Source organism: Terrapene carolina, unplaced genomic scaffold, assembly GCF_002925995.2.
Source record: "Terrapene carolina triunguis isolate 2854851 unplaced genomic scaffold, T_m_triunguis-2.0 Scaffold211, whole genome shotgun sequence".
In the NCBI taxonomy this organism is placed as follows: Eukaryota; Metazoa; Chordata; order Testudines; family Emydidae; genus Terrapene; species Terrapene triunguis.
In genome coordinates, this window is record NW_020664562.1 from 38,353,885 (window position 1) to 38,381,634 (window position 27,750).

The 27,750-nt window shown below is 41.4% G+C and overlaps 1 protein-coding gene across 1 annotated transcript in view; it reads right to left on the reverse strand.

The window, feature by feature from the left end:
* Positions 1–27,750, reverse strand: part of LOC112115974 (VWFA and cache domain-containing protein 1) — a 194,665-nt gene that overhangs the window by 63,426 nt on the left and 103,489 nt on the right. Inside the window, exon 4 of the mRNA XM_026656018.2 lies at positions 13,173–13,279. Coding sequence (XP_026511803.1) covers positions 13,173–13,279 — 107 coding nt within the window. The remainder of the gene's footprint in view (positions 1–13,172; positions 13,280–27,750) is intronic.

The following is a 27,750-nucleotide window of genomic DNA, read 5'->3' on the forward strand; positions in this document are numbered from 1 at the left end:
GTGTGTGTGTGTGTGTGTGTGTGTGTGTGTGTGTGTGTGTGTGTGTGTGAGAGAGAGAGAGACAAGGGGTTATTTTAGAGGGGGTCACGATATTGCCACCCTTACTTCTGTGCTGCTTTCAGAACTGGGCGGCCAGAGAGCGGCAGCTGTTAGCCAGGCGCCCAGCTCTGAAGGCAGTGCCCTGCCAGCAGCAGCGCAGAAGTAAGGGTGGCAATACCATACCATGCCTCCCTTATTTCCGCGCTGCTGCCTTCAGAGCTGGGAGGCCGGAGATTGGTGGCTGCTGACTGAGGGCCCAGCTCTGCAGGCAGCAGAGCAGAAGTAAGGGTGACAATACCATACCTTGCCACCCTTACTTCTCTGCTACTGCTTGCAATGGCTCTGCCTTTAGAGCTGGGCTCCCGGCCAGCAGCCACCGCTCTCCAGCTGCTCAGCTCTGAAGGCAGTGCCATCACCAGCAGCAATGCAGAAGTAAGGATAGCAGTACTGCCAATCCCTCCCCCCCCTTACAATAACCTTGCGACCACCACACAATTATTTTTGGGTCAGGACCCCTACAATTACAACACCATAACATTTCAGATTTAAATAGCTGATATCATGAAATTTACGATTTTTAAAATCCCATGATTGTGAATTTGACCAAAATGGACTGTGAATTTGGTAGGGCTCTAACTATAGAGAACAGAGTCGTGGCCCTGTCACCCTGTACCAGTTAGCAAAGCTGGCCGCTTGCCAGGGGAACACAAGCTCTCTGTCAAATGGGGATGCAATGACCACACTCCTGAGCTGCAGTAGCACCAGAACCTCCTACCTTGGGCTATGGCTTTACATTGTAATTGTGCCCTTTGGCCTTTATGGACACACAATATTATTTTAAAAATTGTGTGTCCTTTTTGCACAAAATGATACTGCTCATTATAATCAATCACCATCATGGTCGTTGTACCAGGCACTTTTATAGCACATTTCATCCAAAGCTCTTGCAAACCCCTTTTATGGTAGGTTAACATTATTATACTCATTTTACAGATGGAAAGTGAGGACCAAATAAGCACAGTAACTTGTCCAAGGTCATACAATGAGTCAGCAATAGAGCCTGAAATATAGCTTTTGGGGACAGGATCCCGAAGTCCTACTCCAGTACCTAGAGATTGTTCATTCATTCCTTAGATTGCACTTGCTTCATTATTAAAATAGGAAGTGTTTCAACAAAGTTTTAATTTATGAAGTGAGACTTAAAAACTTTAAGTAGACATTTAATCCTAGAAAAGAAACAGCTGCCGGACACTACAAAAAAGTCAGCACAACAGCTGTATGCCAGTAATTTATACCCAATGACATTAACAAAACAGACATGGCTCAGTGAGAAACACATATAATCTCATCTGTCCATGATAAGGTTGATATATCTATATATCTACAATCAAGAATTATTAATATTTGATGCTAAACTAACATTATTTTACGGACATTACAGAAATCTGGATTAAGTACACTAAATTCAAATCACCAGAATTAGACACTCATATTCGTACCACCTCTGACAGAACACATTAAAACCATGTGTCCTGGTCTCCGAAAGAACTGCACCTTGAGACACAGAAACAGCACTTGGATTTTTTTTTCTCTTACAGTCATATGGAGATTTCTTAGCTGTCACTTAAGGTGCGTACCTCTCCTGTTACCAAAAAAAGACTGACACAAGATGAAGGAAGCAACAGATATGCAGCACAACTGCTAGGTTTCTCCTACAGATGACATTAGACAGCTGCACTCCCACTGATTCTCTTAAAGCAAGAGGAATAAACACTAACAATGCACAGAAGAGGGAGAACACCAACTTATTAGCATAAGACTCCAATTTGTATGCCATCAGGACAACGACAGAATTCAATTCCACGCAAGCCAAATTGTCCTTTCCACTTGTGACAAACTAAAACCAAACTTTTAATAGCTGAATTACTTTGGCTTTTTGCCTAACAGTGTTAACGGGACTGCATCAGCTTTAGATGGATGCATTTTGTACAAAAAAGTAGATTTCCTTACTTGTGTTACAAACACCTCATTTGATTAGAAACTTGAAAGAACTTTGGGAAAAGATCTAATTAACATTTCACCTTTAATAAAGAATTTACTTCTTGCATTTCCCTCAGGATGGATGCTGAAAATAGGCAAGTCAGTTTCATGTTCTGGTTCTCATACACTAGCAGGATACTGAAGTATTCCAGATGGAATCAATGCAGGGGAATATTTCAAGCCACATCCAGATGATATACTTCCAATACCTGAGTGGAAGATTGTTATTTGAAGTACATCCTCAACAGCTTAGCACCTTCTTGGGTTTCCCAGACTGGTTTGTGACTATATGGCTTCTCTCTGTCCAGCTCAGTGCATTTATCTTGTACAGTTATTGCTATTTTTGTCCTTTATCATTATGTTAGTGTTGCCAACTTTTGCAATACTATTGAGCGTATCATGATATTTCATGTTTTTCTTTATGCCCCAACTCCTGGAGTCATGTTATTAGGTGTCATTTAAAAAAAAAATCCAGAATTTCTAGTCCTCATCGTTGTGGAGAAAAGCTTGAAAAGATGAACCATAAAGGCTCAAAAAACACAAGGCACATGAACCCCCCCCCCCAGATTTAATAGTTTTAAATTTTCATGATTTTTAAACCAATCATGATTTGTGGAGCCTGACTCTTAAGCAACACTTAGGGTTGGTAATGCTGAGTCTGTCTATTAAACTCCTCGTCATAACAAAATATAGGCTACAGCATTCACACCATCCAGTTTTGTACCCTCTTTCCCCTCCCCAATATTAGAATGTAGAAAAATTTACTTTTTTTACATTTTGAAACAAGAGGTTCAGCATCTCTGAAAATCAGGCCATCAAAGTATGTGCAAGAATATTCTGTAGCACTGAACTCCTGTTCACTATTTTAAACTTGCATTTTATTATTAGTTTCCCTGCCTGGCAGCGGGTTTTGCAAGTCACAAGTACGGGCTGCTGGAGAGAATTGCTGTGTTGTTTAGTGGGTGGTAGATCAGAATGTTAAAAGACTGCCAGCAAACATTTTAGCTACTTGCTTTTGGTACAGGTGTGGAATAACTGATGGAAGATGTCAGAAGTGTGTTCAGTACTTTTTTGGGCTCTGCACTTAAGCGAAAAGATCACAGTTTATTTGAAGATACTATTGGTTCATGTATGTGCTGTGCCATACATTTGAGCTCACAAGAAGTTGTGAACACTGGATATTTAAATTAAAAGGTCATCCGTGTAGATTTTGGGATTTAACCACTTTTCAGCATTGAGAAACCGCCAACTGCAGTGTTGTGTCCAGTTCTGGGTACCATACTTTGATAAAGATATGGACAAATTGGAGAAAGTCCAGAGGACAGCAACAAAAATGACTGAAGGTATAGAAAATATGACCTATGAAGAAAGTTGAAAAAACTGGGTTTGTTTAGTCTGGAGAAGAGAAGACTGAAGGGGGACATGATAACAGTCTTCAAGTATGTAAAACGTTGTTATAAAGAGGAGGGGTTCTCCTTAATCACTGAGGACAGGACAAGAAGCAACGGACTTAAACTGCAGCAATGGAGATTTAGATCAGACATTAGGAAAAACTTCCTAATTGGAACAGATAACCTAGGGAGGCTGTGGAATGTCCCTCATTGGAGATTTTTAAGAACAGGTTAGACAAACACTTGTCAGGGATGGTCTAGATCAGTGGTCTCCAACCTTTTTATACCCAAGATCACGTTTTGAATCTAAGGGCAACTCAGGGATCTACCCTGCCCCTTCCCCGAGGTCCCACCCCTTCCCCAAAGCCCCGTCCCCCGCTCACTCCATCCCTCCCTCTCTCCGTTGCTCGCTTTCCCCCACCCTCACTTACTTTCACCGGACTGGGGCAGGGGGTTGGGGTTCAGGAGGGAGTGCAGGCTCTGGGCTGGGGCCGAGGGGTTTGCAGTGTGAGAGGGGGATCTGGGCTGAGCCTGGGGCAGGGGGTTGGGGTGCAGGAGGGAGTCAGGGGTGCAAGCTCTAGGAGGGAGTTTGGGTGCAGGAGGGGGCTCCGGGCTGGGGCAGGTAGTTGGGGTGCAGGAGGGGGTATGGGGTGCTGGCTCTGAGAGGGGGCTCAGGGATGGGGGTTGGGGTGTGACCTCCCACCAGGCAGCACTTACCTCTGGTGGCTCCAGGTCGACGGTGGGCGCAGCGAGGCTAAGGGACCCCTGGGGTGTGGAGGCCGAGGGGCATGTGGCTTCGCGTACTGCTCCTCTCTGCAAGCATCGCCCCCACAGCTCTCCTGGCCAATGGGAACTGCGGGGGTGGTGTTTGCAGGCAGGAGCAGCGCACGGAGGGAGACCCCTGCTCCCAGGCTGCAGTGGCTGCTTTCGGGAGTAGTGTGGGGCCGGGGTAGGCAGGGAATCTGCCTTAGCGGCAGCCACACTGCACTGCCACTGGAGATCGCAATCGACCGGTTGGTGACCACTGGTTTGGATAATACTTAGTCCTGCCTCAGTGCAGGGGACTGGACTACATGACATATCGAGGTCCATTCCAGTCCTACACTTTTATGATTTAACAAAGTGGTTATATCAACAACCCTGACAATTAGGCTACTAATCTCTCACTCATATAAAAAGGCTGAATTTCTGAAATTCCACCAAAATAAAATTTTTTAAAATGGGTTTTAAAAATATATCTTTGAATGTTACCAGTGAAGAATCTGGGATTTAACCACTCAGTTAAAAGTAACTCCAAGAGTATTATTCCATCTACAATATATAAAAAGTTTGCAAAATTAAAAAAAAACTTTAATAATTGCTGCATTAAAGGTAGACTCTATTATTTTGCTAACGAGTCATGCTTTAAATTCAGCTCCTCTCATGAGAAAATAAAAATGTTCACTTTCCTAATGAACTGATTGTTCTCAAACCTCCAACTAATTACCAAAATCACTACCATCCTTAATGGCCTCTCTTCTTGCTCTTCCTTTTCAAAAAGTTCTGCTGGTTCATTTCCTTCAGCTAGTGAGTTAGTTTAAGGCGGCCTTCTCCAGAGACTGCCAATTTTATCATAACCCCCTGTTTATTTTTCTATGACCACAGCATACAATCTCCTGTCAGATAAGCAAGGACTACTACAGCTGAAAAAATAAGCTTTATATCCTTCAGGTGCACTCTTATTTTCCATCTACTAAAGCAACAAGAAATCCCTGCAGAGTCTTCCTACTTTCTTGTTCCCAACTACAAAACCAAGCAGATATTCTTCTTAGGTTCTATTCTCCCTCACCCCAAACCTTTTAATCTCTAAAATGATTGACTGTACTTTAATATCTCATATTTCCAGCAAAGCCAATCTTGGGACAGGTTCTATAAGCACAAGAGCCTGGCAAAATGTGTCACAAGGTGGATTGCCTGCCTGCCTTCTAATTTAAGGCTGCATTTGTCAAACTTCTTTCAGTTCCAGAATTACAAGCTAGCTGGAGCTCTCATGAAATAGTGCAGGGCTTTTCGCTAGTCATTTTATTTCATGTGCCTCCAAAGACCTGGCCAAGACAGTGGCCTTTTGTAGATCTCTCTGCTTTCAGCACAAGATGCACTTTCTCCTCCCTTTTCAATTTGCAGAGTCTCCAGGACAGTTTTGAAAAGTACATCATCATAATCTCTCTAACATGTAGGATGATATACATACATCTTGTTTAAAATGTACGTGCTAGGATTCCATCTCATACTAGTATGAAAGAGACTGAAACCAACCATGCCACCAAATAAAGGCCCATTGTTGGACAGAGGTTATGGAAGCTGAATGTTCAAGATTTAAACACTAAGAGTGCAAAAGCTTTTGCGCCGTCCCTTAATTCTGCTGTAAATATAAGGGGGGAAAAGTTTAAGAATATTAAAAAAAAAAGAGAGCACTTAAGGATATTCTCTCTCTCTCTCTCTCCAATTACAAATTGCTACCAAGGCATGAATGACTTTGAGAAGGAGACCTCTACGTGAATGAGTTTTGTAAAACTTCAAAGAGAATGTGATAATGATAATATTTAGCACTTATAGACTGCATTTTACATCTTCAAAGCATGGCAGAATCATTAACTAATTAATCTTCAAAGTGCAGCACAAACATTTAGTAAAAATTCCAAAAAAAGATTCAACATGATTATTCATTATAGAACAGTTACTTATAATTCTCTTGTTGAGCATTAAATTTGAAAGCGTGCCATAGGGTACATGGAGAACACCCTTCAAAAAAGGATGGTACACTGCATATACACACATGTAGCAGTTCTTTAAAGAGTGACTCTAAATAACAGCATCAAGGAGAACCTTGTTTATTGTTTCTCAATGATTCCAGAGTGAATTTGTTAAGTTTACAATTAAAGAAATGTTCTTTCCACCTGCTAGCCCTGCAAATTTAACCTTGGATTTGAAAGTCAAGCTGTGTCCTGACTTATACATCATCAGGAATAAAGGATTCTGTGACTGCAACCTAATTAACAGTCTACTGATGTTGTGAGCCAGAATTAAATCCAGCTCACTCTTGGGTAGCTCTGTTGGCTTTCCAAGGCTAACCAGTAGCAAAACCTTATTCAGTAAGGTTGGCAGACAATTCCCTAAACATAAATGAAAAGGCTTGATGACTAAAAAGATGCCATTTACAGTGTCACTTTTAAAACTATGTCAGCTCTTTGGGTGAAACTCACCCTATTGCAATGGGCACACAAAATCCTCCCCCCCCCCCCCCCCCCACACACACTTGAGCAGCGGTACAGACAAAGTGGCTTTGCGGGGCCCTGTACCTTCTCTACAATCTGCAAAAGGAGGTTACACTAGCTCTAAATAGGCTGAGAAAAATCGTTTGGGGGTAGGGGAGCTGTGCTGGGTGACGGTTCACAGGAACCCTGCTTACTGAGGGGTATAAGGGTATGAAAGGATCAAGTAACATGCTGGCTTTGGGCGCGACGTTCACCTCTAGCGGTAAAGGACCTGTTACTGCCAGTTAAAGAGTTCTACTTTTGTTCAAGTGGTAGAGACCTATGATTTGCAGATGAAGGCCCCAGGATCCAGACTTGATTCTTTACATGTGCCATATCCATCTACTAGAGCTGGTCAAAAACTGCTGCAACCACCCTCTCCCTCAATGGAAAACTTTATAACCAAAATAAAAAATGTGAAAATTTTTCATTTGGAACACAATTTTAGATTTTTAAACTGATTTTTTTTTTAATTTCATGGGGGGGGGGTAGAGGGGGAAGGGCACCACCACATCATACTCACCCTCTCACACTTTTTTCTACCAATCTTCCATTTTCTACTTGCAAAGCTATTTTATTTTCTGACCAAAATGAAGGTGTTTTTTAAAAAAATATTTCATAGAAATAATGGAAAATGTCAAACAAAATAAATGCATTCAATTCTTCTGAAATTTTTCATGAAATATACTTGCCTTTTCTCAACTACTTCTACTGCCTACTAATTGAGTCTATTGTCATGTCATGGATTTTCTAGAGCAGCAGTTGTGTTACAGTCCTGTGGTTTGCCAGGAGCCTGTGGTGTGAATTCCAGTTCCCTCCAACCCCTACAAATACCCCCCCTCTAATCCTAGTTACTGAGGCTGTGTGGAATGGGCCAAAATTAACATTTAAGATTTGAGGTCCAGGGAGAACACAGTAATGTTTAAATTTATATTTTCCACATGGTTTCTACAAACCAGATTATTTAAACTGTGAGACAGCTGTTTAAAAACAAAACACTCAAGGGGCAGTATAACCTGGCTCACAGATAAATTGGTCTGGCTTTGACTTAAAAAACAGCAGACTCAATCAAGAAAGCATGCTAAGCTCCTGCCTGTTGGAAGAAGTGATAGGCTCATGAACCCGTTGTGTAACTGATTGGCAAGTTTGGGGTCCAATCACAAACATGCTGCTGCATCCAGGATATAAACTCTGCTTGCTGGGAGTTCCCCAGAATTCAGAAGGAGGAAGGGAAAAAAAAAAATCAGAGATCCAGAAGCAACAACACTTGTTTACACTTAAAAGTTAATAGGATGTGATTTTAAAGAGGAAAAGCTATTCCTGAATTACTCTTTACTCTATGTGTGCATTCTCTTACTGCCAAATAAGAGTGTCTTGTTTTGGGTTACCTCAGTGGTGTCCAACCTTACTACACAGGAGGGACACATAAACCTAAGCACAATCTTGTGTGGGCCAAATAGATTCTACATACACCTCTACCCCAATATAATGCTGTCCTCGGGAGCCAAAAAATCTTGCTGCGTTATAGGTGAAACCGCGTTATATTGAACTTGCTTTGATCCGCTGGAGTGCGCAGCCCCGCCCCCCCCCGGAGCGCTGCTTTACCGTGTTATATCCGAATTCGTGTTATATCAGGTCGCGTTATATCGGGGTAGAGGTGTATTTTAATAAGATTTAAAGTCACCTGTATTGATTTATATTTTAAGTTCATCTTGTTTAGTATGTAGGTACGTAGGTTTTTTCTAAGTACAGTATTGTCTATTTATACACTTGTGTAAACTAAAATGATGTAAACATGCCAAAATGTTCATGAACCGGTACTTAGTATATTGTGTTGAAACAGGCCGCAAGCATTATGAAATGCTCTGATAGGCCATGTATGGCCTACGGGCTGTAGGTTGGGCACTCCTGGTTTAGCTTAATCCACTTTGAAAGGTATTCTTAGTCCAGAATAAGAGTGTCCATACATGGAGCTATTTTTGAGTAATTCCATTTGTAGATAAGCCCTTAGTCCTAAATTTATCTTTTAAGTAACAGATGCCACAGAACTCGGTCACAGCAGTGGGTGTGGGAAGATCCAAGAGGAGGCAATTCCACAAAGTATCAAGAGATAGCAGCTCCTAAGCAAGCACCCTAAAATCTCATCCAGGGTTTAACTCTCCATCCATACCCTAAACCTTCTACCTAAACTTTCCTACATCCAGAATCTTCACCCGCCCAAACTCTTCAGCAGTACTGTGTGGAAGAGGGATTTGGGGGGGAAGAGCTGTATCAGCTGTCCAGCTACGGCACCAGCATCACTCCTGGTGAAATGTTTTGGATAAATTCCCTTAGGGAGTGAAGTTCTTTATTCATTCTCAGAATGGGAGGCTGGAGTCCTCTATCCATAAAACAGATGAAGCACACCTTGTGGCAGGGCAAGTTTTCTCACACTGTCCTACCAGATAGTCAATAAGCCTCAATCCAGAAGGAATCCACTCCAGGGATTAAAGTCCATTCAAATCCTTGGCCGCTCTGCTGAGACTACCGATGGGGTAGCCAGTTAGCAAGGGACAACAATAGAGGTGGTGATGGTTTTTGTGATGCAGACTCTTGTTCCCTGGGAATTACACACAGATTGATTCATTTCACATAGTCCACCACACAAGCATTTGATAAGGATAAATTAGAACCAGCAACCTACTGATGACTCCAGGCCTCATTTTCAATTGCTTGAATTTTGTTGTTGTTGCAGTTTCTTTTGTTTTCAAAAATTTCTTTGAGGCAGCAGAGACTTGGTTGCTGCCATTAGTGACAGTACCAAAGGCCTTATTCAGTCTACGTCAAACCTCTTACCACCACCCAGGGAAGATCAGTGTTCCCATCCAGACGCAGTCCCAATTGTTCTGTTTTCAGAAATAGAAATAGTTGGGGCAGCAAATGAAAATGTCTAGGCTAAATCTTCTAAATGCAAAAGATGGGAAACAGAAAGCCGACGACTCTGGAAATGCTCCAAGCAAATTTCGAAATCTTGAGGCAAGCTCTGGAAGACATGTTCAATCAAATTGACAAGAGGCTGGCAGTTCTGCCCAACATGTATATGTTCTCTCTGGTCCAGTCTTCTTCCCACTATTCCTTAAAAATCTAACTTTCAGGTTCCATTAGGCCTGAACCCAGCAACAACCTTTATTTCTATACTGGTTGCAAACACAACCCCTCACACCACTTTCCCATGCACCTGCCCAAAGTTTCCCCATGCTGTTCTATTCTCTCCTAACTGGCACCCTGTTCCCCGATCAGCACATACGGGCAGAATGAAGAGCTCCCATTAAAAGAAATACTTTGGGAGCAGCCCAGGTGGGAATCCAGAGTATCGTATACACTCCAGGTAAAAATGCTGAAGCACCTCTCCAGTGATACAGTCCTCTTGATCCTCTCTCCTCTTGCTTTTAACTGTCCATTACTCCTGCACTGCTTGATTTTAGGATGCATGCTCATTAAAGAGTCGGCACTTGTTGGCAAGGAAGGATAAGGTGCTATTTAATTGTTTGATCTGGTAACTTGTGTCGGGGGGCTATAAGTCTTGGATAGGTGTCAGTTTTTTGTTTGGTCATAAATCCAAATTAACTACTTAATTAATTAAGAAGACATTTTAAGGGCAATTATGACTCCAAGTTATTTTTTTTCATAAGAGCTTCTACAAAATGTAATACCAACAGGCATTCTTCCAGAAGTAAAATAAATGCTTTCACAGGAATTTGACTTAAACAAACATTCCCTCCATTTCAGGGTATGCATGCCAAATATCGCAGCACTCTGCTATTGTAGGGGAAAGTGAAATGGGCTTGAAACTGACCAAAAATAAAAATAAATAAAATATGTAATTCTCCATAGTAAAACAACCAAAAAAAAATAAGTGAACAGATGTCATAAATAGTAAAAAGTGTATTAGATTTTTTAAATTCTTTCAGTTTTAATAATTTACAGTAAGGACATTTGTTGTAAATACAATTTTAAGCTGATACTTCCTCAGATATTTTAACAAACATCAAATTAATTAAAACTTTAATTTAAAACATTAATTAAAACTTTAAAAAAATAAAAAGATGCCTTGGGAGCCAAATGTAGCCCATGGACTTCTATCATGTGGTTTGTGACTGCTCACCTTTAATATGGATAGAAGTGTGTGGCCTTCCATTCCAATTATGGCGAAGAAGTGTATGTATGTAACTGGAAGGGCATACCGTGTGTGTTCCCAAAGGGATCAGTTCTGGGTCTGGTTCTGCTCAATGTCTTCATTAATGATTTAGATAATGGCATAGAGTACACTTATAAAGTTTGCGAACGATAGCAAGCTGGGAGGGGTTGCAAGTGCTTTCAGGACAGGATTCAAATTAAAAATGATCTGGACAAACTGGAGAAATGGTGTGAAGTAAATAGGATGAAATTCAATAAGGACAAATGCAAAGTACTCCACTTAGGTAGGAACAATCAGTTGCATGCATACAAAATGGTAAATGACTGCCTAGGAAGGTGTACTGGGGGCCATAGGGGACCACAAGCTAAATATGAGTCAACAGTGTAACGCCATTGCAAAAAAAAAAAAAAAAAAAAAAGCAAACATCATTCTGAGATGTATTAGCAGGAGTGTTGTAAGCAAGACACGAGAAGTAATTCTTTCACTATACTCCGCGCTGGTTAGCCCTCAAATAGAGTACTGTGTCCAGTTTTGGGTGCCACATTTCAGGGAAGATGTGAACAAACTGGAGAGAATCCAGAGAAGAACAACAAAAATGATTAAAGATCTAGGAAACATGACCTATGAGAGAAATTGAAAAAACTGGATTTGTTTAGTCCAGAGAAGAGAAGACTGAGGGGAGACATTTCAAGTACATAAAAGATTGTTACAAGGAGATAGGATAAAAATCATTCTCCTTAACCTTTAAAGATAGGACAAGAAGCAATGGGCTTAACTTGCAGCAAGGGAAGTTTAGGTTGGACATCAGGAAAAACTTCCTAGCTGTCAGGGTGGTTAAGCACTGGAATAAATTGCCTAGGGAGGTTGTGGAATCTCTGTCACTGGTGATTTTTAAGAGCAGGTTAGACAAACACCTGTTAGGAATGGTCTAGATAATACTTAGTCCTGCCATGAGCGCAGGGGACTGGACTAGATGATCTCTCAAGGTCCTTTCCAGTCTTATGATTCTATGTTGGGACATCTAGACTCTCCAGGCCAACATCTGTGTTGAAGGTGAGGATGCTTGAAATTGCACCATTTAAGCAATTACGTATGGCCTTCAGACTCCTAGCAAGTTGAAAATCTTGAGTGGGCAAAGTTTTAGCATCCCTATCCCAACCAATCAAAAGGGAAAGTGGTGAGTGCCCAGAGAAGAAGAGGGAAGGAAAAACAAGCTGAATGTTGCTGCCAATCCTAAATTTCACAGCATTTATTTATGACCACAGAAATGAATCACCTAGAGACCACTTGGAGCTTTAAAGAGGTACACAGCTAGAGGTTCTAGACCCAAATTTGTACTTCCCTTATCAAATTTGTTGCAAGATCTCCACATTCTAAGTCACTACAGAGGATTGGGATGGGGAGAAAACCCCATTGGTGAGAGGTTGAAAACACCTTCTTATTCTTATAGAACCCACAAGAATCAAGGTTGCGTGCATTTCCCGCTGGTCCTGCACCGGCAGTTAAATAAAAACCATGCTAAATGGAAGTCTATAGTTAAAATAGTTTTAAAATTTACAACCCAAAGCCATCATAAGAAGATATAATGATGGAGGCAAAAAAATAGTGATAAAAAAATTAAAACCCATTTATTTCAAATTCTACAGGATATTAAAAAGAAAAGCCTGTGGCATGGGACCAAAGGCTGAATTTTCTGGGGTTAAGTCAGACACCTTAGGTTGTAAGCACATTTCCAGTTTTAAAGCGTATCAAGCAAATGGGTCAACTCCATGACAAGTCAAAGAAAGGAAATATTTTCAGATGTCCTTGTACTTTTGCATATCATTGCAAAAGCAGCTGCACATTACCTGAACTCAGCTAAGAAGATCAGGGAGGCACCTCAGTTTGGCACCATCAACACCTGATACTACTGATGCCATAGAAGACAGGGCTAGGAAGGAAAGCAACTTTGGGAACAGGCGAGACGAATAGGCACAAAAAATCACAACAACATTATACATGGAATAAGTCTTCATGACATTTTTATATTTAAAAAGTACTTAGACTAAGGGCATTACTTTAGGTATCATCTTTCAATCATGAAATCTCAAATTAGGAGCTGCATGCCAGTTTCAGAGCGAAATAAAAGCATGTTGCTACAGCGCACTGTTAATCCTCTGTACCAACAGAATGTTAAACTCTAATGGAGAAAAAAGAAGAACAAAAGCAAATAAAAATATTTGTATTACTTACCAGAGTTTAAATCACGTCCTGGATTGAAGGCTTTGCTATTAACTGTGGTGGACAATCTATCACAGCTAATAGTTCTAGAAACATTGGTGTTAAAATTCCCATCAAACCTGAAATGACAAACAACAAGATTAGCAAAGCAAAAGCTGACTTTGTAAAAATGTCTAGCCAAGGATTTATAGAAAAATTATCAGTTTGTAAACAGCAACTGGAGTTCCATTTGCATTTTTAATGGCACAGGCAAAAGAAAATCCCAAAGCAAAAAGCGGGCGAGTTAAAACTCCCCACTTACAGGTCATATCCTACTCACTAATGCAATGTGCTGCATATTTTCATTTTATCCCTTGTGACATGCAAGCACTCATGAAATTAGAGTTGTAAAAGGCTATGTTAATCTGCAGGCCAGTGCTGGTTTGTTCCCTGGCAGAATATTTGAGTTTTGTCCAGTCCAGTTGTAAGAGACCCTAAGTCAGGGTGGGCAAACTATGGACTGGGGGCTACATCCGGCCCTCCAGAAGTTTTAATCTGGTCCTCAAGCTCCTGCCAGGGGGCTTGTCCCACTCCACGCAGCTCCCGGAAGCAGCTGCATGTCCCCCCTCTGGCTCCTATGCAGGTAGCTCTGAATGCTGCCCCTGCAGCTCCCATTGGCCGGGAACCACAGCCAATGGGAGCTGCAGGGGGTGGCGCCTACAGACGGGGCAGGCACAGAGTCGCCTGGCCGTGCCTCCATGTAGGAGCCGGAGTGGGGACATGCTGCTGTTCTGGGAGCTGCTTGAGGTGAGCGCCCCCCAGAGCCTGTAACCCTGACCCCCTCCCATGCCCCAACCCCCTGCCAAAGCCCTGATCCCCCTCCTGTCCCACGAACCCCTCGGTTCCAGCCTGGAGCACCCTCCTGCACCCCCAACCCTTCATGCCCAGCCCCACCCCAGAGCCTGCACCCCCAGCCAGAGCCCTCACCCCCACCTTCACCGCAACCCCCAATTTCGTGAGCATTCATGGCCTGCCATGCAATTTCCATACCCAGATGTGGCCCTCAGGGCAGGGTGGGCAAACTTTTTGGCCCACCCCACCCTAAGTGGTGAAGATCCACCTTGGGAGATCACATCATTAGGAATGTTTTCCAGCTATTCAGCCTATGTTTTTCTTCTCTTGGTTTCATTCCACTGCTCTTAATTATACACCCTTTTACTAGCCTGAACATTTCCTCTTCCCTGCCTTGCATTCCCAGCCTTCAAACACTGTATTTGTACATGGTTACATCTCTCACCATTACATTTTGGTCTTTGGAAGTCTATATATAAGGCAGTTACAAGCCTACTTTCTGTAGAAAAGAATGGGGACTTCCAGTGTAATTAGAAAGGCTGCCTGCAATATATTTTATTACATTTTTATTTTACGTTTTCCATATTTACCAGGTGAAATAATTTAGAAATGGTAACTGAACCTCATTTTAGATACAAAAATATAAATCAAACCCATATACAACTACACAATGACTTTAATGAAGTGAAGACATTCTCCATTTTGGTCTGTTTTTTAAAATGCCACATGTCAAGGCTGAATCCCCACTCTGTCACTCCGAGTGCAGAAGTGGGGGCCCGCAAGGATTTTAAAAATTAATACGTGCCACTCCAGGCTTGTATTACACTCCCAAGGTTACAGCTTTTCTCTGACCTTGGCTTGGTAAACGCTGCTACCACCCAAATGCAAAAAAACCCCTTTGAACCCAGGAAGGAGCACTTGGGAATTCCTCCCTGTGGGGTACCCTCAAGCCCTTTCACCCACCCACCCCGGGGAAGAGCTGAGAAAGAAAACAAAGGAAATTAGATGTGGCTACCAGCTAATCAAACAACATACACAAACCTCTAAGGACACCAAAAATCCAATCCTGTTCTTAAAAAAGGTAAATTTTATTAAAAACAAAAAGAAAGAAAATACATCTGGAACTTACGCTCTTGCTATATTTTAAAAGAGCAATTCCAAAAATCAAGCACCCAAAATAGCTTTCTTGGGGGTTCAGCTTAAAGGTTACAAGCAAACAAAAGTATCTGGGGTTAGTACAGAGGGGTCCACAAGCCAATAAGAAATAAAAGAAATAACCCTAATCACTTTTTTAGACATTCCTTAATTTTACTTACATATCTGAGGCTCCAGATAAGTAGGTTTGAGGTATGAATTGATAATCTATAATCATACCTGGCTTAAAGCTGTTTACGGCATTACTGCTCCGTGTCCCTGCAGGCCAGAGAACAACAGACAGAAGGGAAAGTTTCTTTCCCAATTTTAAAAAGTTCTACCTTCTCATTGGCTCTTTTGGTCAGGTGCCCACTCCTCTTCTTTTACCTGTGGGCTTATTAACCTTTTACAGGTAAAGCAAGCAGAGAACAGACCAAGAGGGATTTTACAGCTAATTGGCTGGCTGGGTGTCCACCAAAGGGAGCTACTCCCCCTTCATGTATCACATCACACAATAGTAAATGTGCTTCCTATTTAAAGTACTTAGGTAGCAGCAGCATTTATAAGCCTTTATTTTATTAGAATTACAAATCAAATTCTGATCAAAGGGAACCTTGTCATCAGATCTGATAAAAATAATAGATGCGATGCATCAGTGTACCTTATTTGCTATAGCTTAGGCCCAGATTTTTAAAGATATTTAGGCATTGCTGCACTCAGCGTCATAACATCTAACTAATTTAGGAGCCTAAATCTCATTTTCAAAAGGCACTTAGACACTTAGGAGTCTAAACTCCATCAATTGTTGATGGGATTTAGAGCATGTCTACACTATATGTGCTACTGTGGCACAGCTGCAGCGCTGTAGTGTAGACACTGCCTATGTCAACAGAAGGGGTTTTTATGTCAATGTAGGTAATCCATTGCCCAAAGAGGCAGGAGCGTGGTCAGCGGAAGAAATCTTCCATGGATTTAGCCATGTCTACACCAGGGAGTAAGTCGGCTTAACTGTGGCACTCAGGAGTGTGAATTTTTCACACCTCCCGAGTGATATAGCTAGGTCGATCTAAATTGTAAGCATAGATCAGGGCTCAGACTCCTAAGTGCCTAAATCCCTTTTGACAATGAGATTTAGTCCCCTATATCAGTTAGGTGTTGTGATGCTAAGCACAGCAATGCCTAAACATGACTCTGAGCACCTTGGTAGGATTTGACACCCAGTCGTATTATTAAGGATCCTCATCAATTACCCACTTCCTGTCAAAAATACTCTGCCACTAATCTATCCCTAGGAAATCATAACCAGTTCCCCTGCACACTGAGTCTTCATGAGGTGAGGTTCTGAAAGAACCTAGCCTGTTTTGAAAAGAAGTTGGTGGAAAGCAAGTTTAGGAAAGACACTGGGGAAAGAAAATTCTTCAAGACTATCAAATGTCCAGTCTTACTGTTTTAGTTAAAAATGCTAATTGTAGAAAATACTTTGGTAACATTAAATCAGTAAAAATACTGGCCACTTTGGGTCAATATTAACAAACAAAAAATCTGGCGTTTATTTATATAATATCCACCTCACTGCACTCTCATTCATTAATTTGGACCCACATTCAGTAAAGGATTTAAGCACATAATTAAACCTCTTTGTCTTCAGTAGTGATGAGATTACTCAGCTGCTTAAAGTCAAGCACACACAGAAGTGCTTTGCTATATCTATTTGCTAAAATTGTTAAAGGTGAAGCTGGTCATCCTCCTCTTTCCCCGTCCCCCACCACCTAAAAAATAATTATCAACACAGATTTTCATTTAAAAACAATATTTTTTAATTTACAAGCAAGTGGCCAAAAATTCAAAATTCAGATCAGCTCTCTAAAGAAGTCACACACACTAACTTGGAGCTTGATCAGATGAGCAGTTCCACATTAGAAACTAAAACAGTAAATAAGCTCTTAAGGATAGAGACTGTCTACTCTGTGCTTGTACAACACTTACCACGGCTGCGGCTCCTAGGCACTGTCACAATGCAAATAATAAACAAACTTCCCAGTGAGCTCAGTTAGAGAAACAAGTAAAGAGAAAATAAGAGAGTGATATAGAGGAAGCATAATTAGAGGCGGCACACTTTGTTGCTCGTGTAGGCAGAGCTGTGTGTTATCCAACTTCTGAAGTGCAAATGTAAGCCTGGGTGTGGGAGCTGGTCAGAATGGGGGCAGTGCTGGACGTGGTAGGGGCAGAAAGGGGCCAACTGTGGCAAGGGGCATGGCTGAATGACAGTTCAGCATATATAATTAACAAAGTGTGTTACCCTCTGGTAAACTCCTGCCTGTGATATGTGTAGGCAGCAACAGAGGGTGCCAGAGAGCTTCCTCTGCCTGAAGTGCCAAATGGGCATGCTGTGGGCCTAATCCTAGTGAAAAATCAGTATTTTCCAGTTTTCACCAAAAACCAATAGGATCTGCCCACTGATACCCAGATCATTCCCTGGAATTTTGGAATTGATTGGATGTGGTTTTCAAAAATTACTGTGTTACAGACGGACAAGTCGAGAGCAGGGTCTTGTGTTGCTCCAATAACACAGCATTCTCTCATATTTTGGGTGTGCTATTCATGGCTCCATCCTCCATATTTGAGGATGAGTTGAGGTTTGCACTTAAAATAGGGATTCAACCACTTTGTAATGTAGCATGTTTCTGAGTTACAATTCATTTTTAAAAAATCTTGTAAGAAAATTTAGCACTTGCATTAAACATTTATGGATCTTAATGATTAATAATATGATCTTAATAAAGGAATAGCACAAAGTCTAATTTTACATGTACTTAGAATTCATTGGAATCTCAGTGGCTGAAGTTGAAGAAATAAGATGGTATTTAAACTTAAGTATTCATGATTGTTATATCTACCCTGTGGTGACACCATGACGTAAAATGGTTTTAAAAAATATCAAATGTGTCTTTAAAAATCAGTTTAATCTAATCTGTGACCACAAATGCTACAATGCCTTAATCATAATATATGGTTATTGAAAATATCACTAAAGGGCAGAGATATGGCTCTTTGGGTGCCTTCACTGTGTATTTTCATACCATAACAACATGTTTGGACTTCTTTTAAATTTAACATTAATTTTGATTATAATGCTTGTTTTTGGACAATTAACACCCACGAGTTTTTCTCCTAAAATAATTTACATGAAGTCTTAACCCTAGTTCCATCTTAATGCAGTATTTTTGTCTGGGAAGATATACAGGGCCTAATTTTTTGCATCCTAAATAGGGTGACCCGATGTCCTGATTTTATAGGGACAGTTCTGATTTTTGGGTCTTTTTCTTATATAGGCTCCTATTACTCCCTACCCCGATTTTTCACACTTGCTGTCTGGTCACTAAAGATTCCTAATCACTTTGTATACGTGTTGTGACAAAGTTCCTCCTCTACCTTGGTGGGTCCTGCACTTATTGGCGGATTTGCTCGCTTCACAGATTCACCCTGTGGGTCAGGAAACAGTCCAGAGACCTTCCCCTCTGGTAGAAGCTATAGTCCAGGTCAATTCCTCCTGTGTTTGATCAGGAGTTGGGAGGTATGGGGGGAACCCGGGCCCGCCCTCTACTTCGGGTTCCAGCCCAGGGCCCTGTGGACTGCAGCTGTTTAGAGTGCCTCCTGGTACAGTTGCACGACACCTACAACTCCCTGGGCTACTTCCCCATGGCCTCCTCCCAACACCTTCTTTGTCCTCACCACCGGACCTTCCTCCTGATGTCTGATAACGCTTGTACTTCTCAGTCCTCCAGCAGTACGCCTACTCACTCTCAGCTTCTTGCGCCTCTTGCTCCCAGTTCCTTCCACACACACACTTCCGCTCCCCCGGCTTGACTGGAGTAAGCCCTTTTATAGCATCAGAGGGGCCTTAATTAGAGTCAGGTGCTTAACTGCCTCACCTGACTCTTAGCAGGTTAATTGGAGTCAAGTGGTCTATTAGCCTGGAGCAGCCCCTGCTCTGGTCACTCAGGGAACAGAAAACTACTTATCCAGTGGCCAATATATCTCCCTTCTGCTACTCTGCTGTTCCCAACTGGTCTGGGTCTATCACAGTGTATATAAATTTTATAATGCATTCTCACATGCATCTATACACTGTTATTACATATATGCCAATCAACAACACTACTTATTCTTTCCCATCCCACATACCCTCACCCATCACTTGAAGTACAACCATCTCAGTGGTGGGATGTGGTAGCTGTTTAATTTCATACAGCAGTACTGCACAACAGTTTAAACAGGAAGCAGAAAATATGGGAGAGGTAGGGGGTATGGACAGAGAGAATGTAACTATCCACACTGTAATTTCACCAGGGTCCTGGGACTGAAATCCTTGCTCTTACAAAAAATACTGTATCCTTCTTCATTGAGCACATATGCTCAATGCTGCTTGTTGCATCTCATCAAAAGAGCACTGTCAGTGGCACAGGGTCAGTGTTGGTGCTTTGATTCAGTGCTGGCTTAGTTGGCATTGGTATTACCTATTTATCACCAATACCACCCTCCTGCAGTACCTGGGATTTCTTTAGAGATCTGCCTCCGAGTACCTCTGAGACCCAACTTTGCTGAGCTTGTGAAAACACATCCGAAAGTAGATCAGCTGCAGCAAAAAGGATGATAATACAATAACTGAACTAAACCAAGAAGTACCACCATTACTTAATGGGAAAAATAAAGAAGACAGGGCAGAGCTTCAACTAATTAGCACAAGTATTCATAGTCTTAAAAACCCAAAAGTCTGCACAGAAATTAAAACTTATCTTAAACTATCATTACGTTACAGAGACTGAAGACAGGATTTTTTTTTTTTTAAACATGGATAGATGGAGCAGATCTATAATTCTAAAATGGAAAGAATACCTTCTGGGACACTGAGTCAGACCAAAAAAAGCATATAGGCAGGGCTGGTAGCACAACCTAGTAATAAGGTTGTCTGACACCTCCCATTATAAGAGGTTGCAAATAACTTTGCCCAACTTGAACCATTTGGGCTGAAACTTTCCAGGCTGGGTGCCTGCTTCAGGCTGAATTTTATTGAAAAAATTTCAACTAAAACAGTTCAGCTGTTTCCAAGAACAAGGCTAGGAGAAATTAAAATATCCTGGCAACCTTTTCTTTGAAGAGCTCTAGTGCCCCATGCTTTGGAGCAGGGACCTGAAATTTAGCAGGGAGGGTGGTCTTTGTGTCAAGAATGTCCCTTTTGCTGTCCCCACGAAAATCTGCCCACAATTGGTTAAGTCACAAGCCTTTGAAAAACTGTACTTCACACATGCTCAGTAGAGACTATTTAGATTTTAGCAGCTATAATCTCCTAACATTGCATTGAGCACACTTGAGCCTCTGACAGTGCCTAGTGCTGACCAGACTGTGCACCCTCCAGCCCAGGACTACAGAAATGAAGCTGGATGTTTCCTGTAATTGCTGCTCCAGGACAGGGTAAGCCAAGTACTGGAATGGAGAGCAAGGAGCCTGTCTCTCTTCTCTGTCCCTCCCGTCTCCCCCCCCCTTTTGCTGGCACTCAGACAGGGCTGAGGAAGAAACTCCCTGACCTGAAGCAAAGGGGATAAAAGTTGGATAGGGGAAGGGAAAGTAGCATATTGGGACAAGGAATCTGGGGAGACTAGGACTAACTGTGGGGAAGAGAAATTGTAACTGGGAGCTTGGGGAGATGGACTGGTTGGGTAAGGAGGCTGGTACTAGGATGTGAGAAGGGCAGTGATCGAACCTGGCTGTGCAAAGAGACTGGGAGTAGGAGCTGGTGAGGGAAATGGGAGGAGGTGACACAGCTTAGACATGGAGCTGGAGGGATGAGGAGAGACTGGGACTAGGGAACCAGTATGGTATGGTGAGGAAAGAGGGGAAACAGATCTGACAAAGAACTGGGGGAGAATCTGGAAGGCTGGGCACATAGACTGGGACGGGGATGAGAAGCTTGAGGAGTAGAAACTGGGACAGGATAGGCCAGGAGAATGTGACTCGGACGGGGTTCTCAAACTGGGGGTCGGGACCCCTCAGGGGGTCGTGAGGTTATTATGTGGGCGTTGTGAGCGGTCAGCCTCCACTAACTTCAATTGCAGCTGTGAGTGCACAGCACCTCTGCAAATTAGACCCTAGGGTTTCAAGTTGGACACCAAGAAAATGAGGAACACAGTTAGCAACCACCTGTGAAAAAATTGTGTTAAGTGACTTGCCTAACACTACATAGGAACTTTGTGGCAGAGGCAGGGATAGAATCCAGTTCTTCATGGCAGCATTCAACAGCCCAAACTATGAGGCCCTCCTTTCTCATGCTGCCTCACTTACTACATGCCTTCCAATTTCTGTGACAAATGAGGAGGGATCCTACAGACAACAGCCTCCTTCATGATGCAACCCTGATTGATCCCCAGAAGAGCTCTATATGCTGTGCACTGAATGAGGCAGGGGTCCTGCGGAAAAAATAGTATGTAGTCATGTAATTAGACTATCATACTGCCTACACACAAGGGGGCTGAATTAAGATTGCACAGACAACCTTACTTCTGGCATTTCCTAACTCTGAGCGCTTGACTTTGCAATCTTAATAATGGTCTTTCAACATTTTGTGTGTGTCCAGCCCCCTGTGGTGAGGCAGAACCAAGCACACCTAGACCATCTCTGACAGTTTTTTTTTTTTTTTTAATGTTCTTAAAAACCTGCAATGATGGGGATTCCATAACTTTCCCTGGAAGCCTATTCCAGTGTTTAACTATCCTTATAGTTAGAAATTTTTTCCAAATAGTTAACCTAAATCTCCCTAAGCCATTTCTTATCTTACCTTTGACACTCAGAGAACAACTTCTCTCTGTCCTCTTTATAACAGCCCTTAACATATTTGAAGACTTCTCAGGTGGCCACTCAGTCTTCTTTTCTCAAGATTAAATATGTCCAGTTTTTTAACCTTTCCTCATAGGTCAGGTTTTCTAAAACTTTTTATCTTTTTTTGTTGCTATCCAATTTATCCCCATTTTTCTTAAAGTGCAGTGCCTGGAACTGGACAAAGTACTTCAGCTGTGGCCTCACCAGTGCCGAGTAGAGTAGGACAATTATCTCCTGGGTCATACATACAACACTCCAGTTAATTCACCCCAAAAGGAGATTGCCCTATTTCATAACTACATCAAATTGCTGACTCATATTCAATTTGTGATCTACTATAGCCCCCAAATCTTTTTCAGCTGTACCGCCTAGCCAGTTATTCCCCATTTTGTAGTTGTGCATTTGATTTTTTCTTCTTAAATGTAGTACTTTGCACTTGTCTTTACTCAATTTCATCTTCTTGTTTTCAGAACAAATCTCCAATTTGTCCAGGTTATTTTGAATTCTAATCCCTTCCTCCAAAGTGCTTGGAACCCCTCCCAGCATGGTGTCACTTGCAAGTTTTATAAGCATATTCTCCACTCCAATATCCAAGTCATTAATTAAAATATTGAACATTCTATACATATATAGTAAATATTCAAAGCATATTCTAATATCAAATAAATAATATTGAGAAAGACTAAGGAAATGTGAACCCTTATGGGAAGGATCCTGACATTTTAAGATGATAGGAATTAGCCAAGGTGGCCTATTGGTGCTGACAGCAGGGTAATTCTTTAATAACTACTGTAACACACCTCATGATATACATTTCTTTATTCGAGAGCATCTGGAACCTTCTCAAGCCCCAATTTTCCTTCCTCCATTGTGATTACCTCTCTCTCACATGAGCGCAAACACACACACACTTTCCTAGACTCACTGTACTACTGAAATTGCCAGCTTTAAATTACCTGGTAGAGAAGTAATAAATACCTTGATTTAAAATGTCAAGGCACAGCAGTACTTTTCTTCTTCATGCACTTAAAAGCTGCCAGACTGAATCCTGGATCTGTCAGTCAGGACATGATAGGTAGGATATGAAAAAGATTTAAAGAACAAGAACGACAATGTGTCCAATTTTGACACACCCTCTGGGGAAGGGACTAGTAACAGAAGGTATTACCCTCACTGATCCCTCTCCTCCACCTTCCTTATTCAAATGATTTTATCTCATCCACAGACCAACACTTGCTCCCTTTCTAACTGCCCTTTGATAGAGAAGCTTCATCCTTGAAAAAAGTGTCATATGCCATTTGAGGTGGGTGTTTCAACAGTAACACTGTATATATTTACATAGTACCTTTCACCCTAGTGTGTCAAAATGCTTTAATGCAAAAATTGGCCAACCAAGCCACACAACATACCAAAGAAGTAGGAGTATTAATACATTCATTTTTCCCAATGAGTAAAAATCAGGCACAGAAAGGTTGTAATATCCCCAAAGATCTCAGTAGCAGAGCTAGAAAAGAACCCGGAGTCAACCCTATCCTGCCCCCTCCTCACATTCTGACAACTACACCTCTTTTCCTTATCCCTTCTACAGATTCTATTCCTTGTTAGTACATTCACACAGTTAAAATAGCAGAGAACATATACAAAATAGATACATTTATAATATGGAAACTAGCTAATAAAATATGCAGAATAAAAGATTGACAGCACCCCTGAGACAGAATTATTATAGCATTTGCTAGTAGTGAATGCTCCAGTAAAGGTTAGACTGGGAACAGTATCTAAATTTATTTTCAGTTGCTGTTCACTCAAACTGGTTTTGCACATTTTCCAAAAGGGATTTATTTTGAAAAGTTTAAGCTAAATCAGGTTCAGCCATTTTTGTGGCAGGAGGCAATCCATGTTCCAAATGAAATTTTGACGTTCACATAGCCACAAACTTCTTTTTTTAGTCCTTTGTCAGAAAACAAATGTGAAAAAAAACAAGCAAACATTCTGTATTTGTAAGATCATGCTTATAATCTGTACCGGTATTTATGCATATAATAAGAATTTACCATTTGTTTCTTTCTGACTTAACTTAAAGCCACATCAGTTAGGATGTATTGCTAAATTATTTAGCAATGTATCTCTGCACTAAATCAATTTTTTAAAAATGTCCTGGCTTCTGATGGCTTGATTTCTTAACTGTAACTTGACATTAATTCTAGCTTCTGTACTTATTTACTTACAGATCTTGTAACTTCCCTATATGAAAATGTACAACCTGCAAAATCATTTATTTTGGAAGAAGATATAAACTCCACAAAAGTGAAATCTGCAGACAACTGTTGATTGCCTCCACTGCTGGATAAAAATAAGTCCTGATTTTTAGCAATATCCTACATTTTTACAGGCTGAAATACTGGCTTGTAGACTAATTGGGCAACATAGATGACAGATAAGACCCCTTCTGAAATCTGGCCTAAAATGGTACAGGTGACAATATTCAAATAATTGTTTTATCAAAAATCCCCCCAGAAAAACTATATAGTTGGTTGTAATTAGTCTCTGTATGTACTTAAATAAGATCAAACCGTTGGCTGAAATTCAGTTTTAAGAGAAGTAACATTCACTCCAATCCCCCCTCCCCTTTTTATATATATAAAAACCCTTCCTTCTGGATTCACTTTAATGAACAACTGATCGAAACTGCATCCCGAGGGAGAAAACAGAACTGTGACTTCCACTTTGATCTCTTCCCCATGGAGAAATTCACTCCCTGCCTAGCTTGCAAGATGTTCATTTGATTGACATTTGCTCTGATGTGCAAACTGCTTTGAACTTCAGACATTTAATTCCCATCAGGCTGCAGTCATTTTTATTCTCCTTCAACGGGATTTACAAGCAGGAGATCAGCAAATGCAGAAGATAAAATAAATTTGCAGGAGCTTTGAATCTTACATCAAAACAGTGTTGAAGTGAGCTCCAATTGGATTTCATTCGGCCCCAATTCAGTGTAAATCAACTTCTGTGCAATTTCAGTTTAGAAAAAATAAGGGAACGTTTATAAAAGTGACACATATCTGATGGGGTTTGTCTATTGTATTAAGGTCGATTTCTTTTCTCTCACTCTTTGTTTAATTTCCTGTAAGGGTGGTTTTGGTGGATAAATGCAGCTATGTAATACATTCACTCAAAATTCAGCATTTTCTTTAAAATTCTCAAACTGGCATGTTTTATTGATAGCAAGACATACTTTCTACTCATATATTTTATTTATTTATATATATACACACACACACACACACACACACACACACACACACACACACACACACACACATACTGTAGGATTTAAATATTTAAATAGTTTGGGAAAGAAACAGTGGTTTTGATTTTTGTTTTTTTAAAGTTAAGTGAAAACGGCCTCACAGGCAAATCTACTGATGGAGGCCCCAATTCAGCAAGATACGTAAGCAAGTGCCAGAGTAGCAGCCGTGTTAGTCTGTATCCGCAAAAAGAACAGGAGTACTTGTGGCACTTTAGAGACTAACAATTTTATTTCAGCATAAGCTTTCGTGGGCTACAGCTCACTTCTTCGGATGCAAGAGCGTAGCTTTAAGCATATGAGTAGTATCATTGACTTCAAGCATGCTTTCTGTCACATATAAAGAAGGTAAATTATCTGAGTCATGTGCTTGGGAGAAATACTGCAACACAGCAGTGCATATATTGACACAAGCTGCTGTAGCAAACCCCTCTGTAGCCTGAAGCACAGGCACACTTCCTCCCACAAAGGAAAAGTTACATTCCAAGACAGCCAGTTCCTCAATGCCCGTTAATTTGAAAGTCTGTTTCTATACATGTAACTCCAAGGCTTACACTACAGAAGCCTTCCAGATTCCCTGAACACCCACAGCCATCTTTGTTAGTCTGGTCAGCTCTGCCAACACAGTGTAAATTTCCTTTAGTAGGGTCCAATCCAGTTCTCTTTTGGAAGTGCAGCACTTTAAATACTAGCTAGAGCAATACATTTTAAAGGAACTGATGGGATTCCCCTTATCTCCCACTTAACTGCTCATGAGAGGAAGGCTAAACAAAGAAAGAGCTGTGATAAAATTGAACAGCGTTAGCAAATATTTAACCACCTGTTTAAAAAGGAGAAAAGTCCAGCCCACTTCTGAAGGAACTATCACATTCATAAAGTAAATGATCTTCAAAAACAAGTTTGTAGGTTTACTTATTTAAACAGCTACACTAATGGATGTATTGCAAAGTTGTCAAGTAATATGTCACACTGATAAGTATTACTCCATTCTATCTTTTCACAAATTGAGACAGATAAAAGCATTCCATAAACTCTTATCAGTAGTGGGGACTAAAGCACAGAAAACAGACCTCAAGCACCCCAAAGGTGTGTAAACAATGTCAGCTAAATATAGGGAAAAGTTGCATACTCTTAACATGAAACAAATACCATCACAGAGTACTTTAAATAAATATTTTTGGAGACTCCTAAAATAATTTTATATAAAAATTAGTAATGAAACTTATTTCTCCCAGGCAGAGGGAGGGGTCTGCACCTGTGTTCGAGTGCACGCATATGCCGCACACTCATGCAAATAAGTTCCTCATTGCTCTCAGGGATGACCCACTGTGGCCAGGTGCAGAATGCCATAGATACAGGATTGCTGGGGAGGGGTTTTTAAAGTATGGGGGAGAGAGAGGGGAAACCCAGATTGGGTTAGAGATAATTTTCTCTCTATCTAGCAGGAAGTCAGTTCTCTGCCTCTTCTTTTCTTGAGTGAATGGTAGCTCCTATGAAGATTAAGAAACTGACAAGCCCCTGGAAATGGAGTCCTGTCTTCAGGACAAGGATGGAGTAGGCAGCAGCAGAACTAGCTCCTTCATGTTACCCCCACACATACATTTGGGTAAGAGGTTGGGATCTCTTCTTTCTGAAATAACTCTTACTGCAGTTATCCATGGCTTTGTGATCCCCAGACTGCACTACTGCAATGTGCTCTATGGCCCCAAGGTACTTATCTCTACACTGCAAAAACAGACCTGCAGCCGCGAGTCCCAGAGAACCAGGTCAGGCCAACTGCCTTGCACAACAGGGCTGAAAATAGCAGTACAGACATTTGGGCTCCGGTTTCGAGACCCACGCCCCAACTCTGGGTTTCAGAGGCTGGGCTCCAGGCTGGGCCCTTATGTCTACAGTGCTATTTATAGCACCATAGTACAGTGGTTCTCAAACTTTTGTATTGGTGACCCCTTTCACACAGCAAGCCTCCGAGTGTGACCTCCCCATATAAATTAAAAATATTTTTTTATATTTAACACTATTATAAATGCTGGAGGCAAAGCGGGGTTTGGGGTGCAGGCTGATAGCTCGCAGCCCCCCATGTAATAACCTCGCAACCCCCCGAGAGGTCACGACCCCCAGTTTGAGAATCCCTGCCATAGCGTGTGCCTGAGTCAGCTGACCCAGGCTCTGAGACCGATTGCCACGTTTCTGGGTTTTTTTGCAGTGTAGACATACCCTAAGTGTCGTGGGACTACTCACAGGCATAAATACTTTATTGAAATGGGGCCCATTTCAACAAAGTATTTATGCCTGTGAGTAGTCCCACGACACTTAGGGTATGTCTACACTGCAAAAAAACCCACTCAGAAGAATCAGCTAGTGCAGAACATGGCTGCCACTGTCTTTGGACCCAATCATGCAAGAAGCCATCTCTCTCCCAGGGGACCTGAAATATAGCTAGGC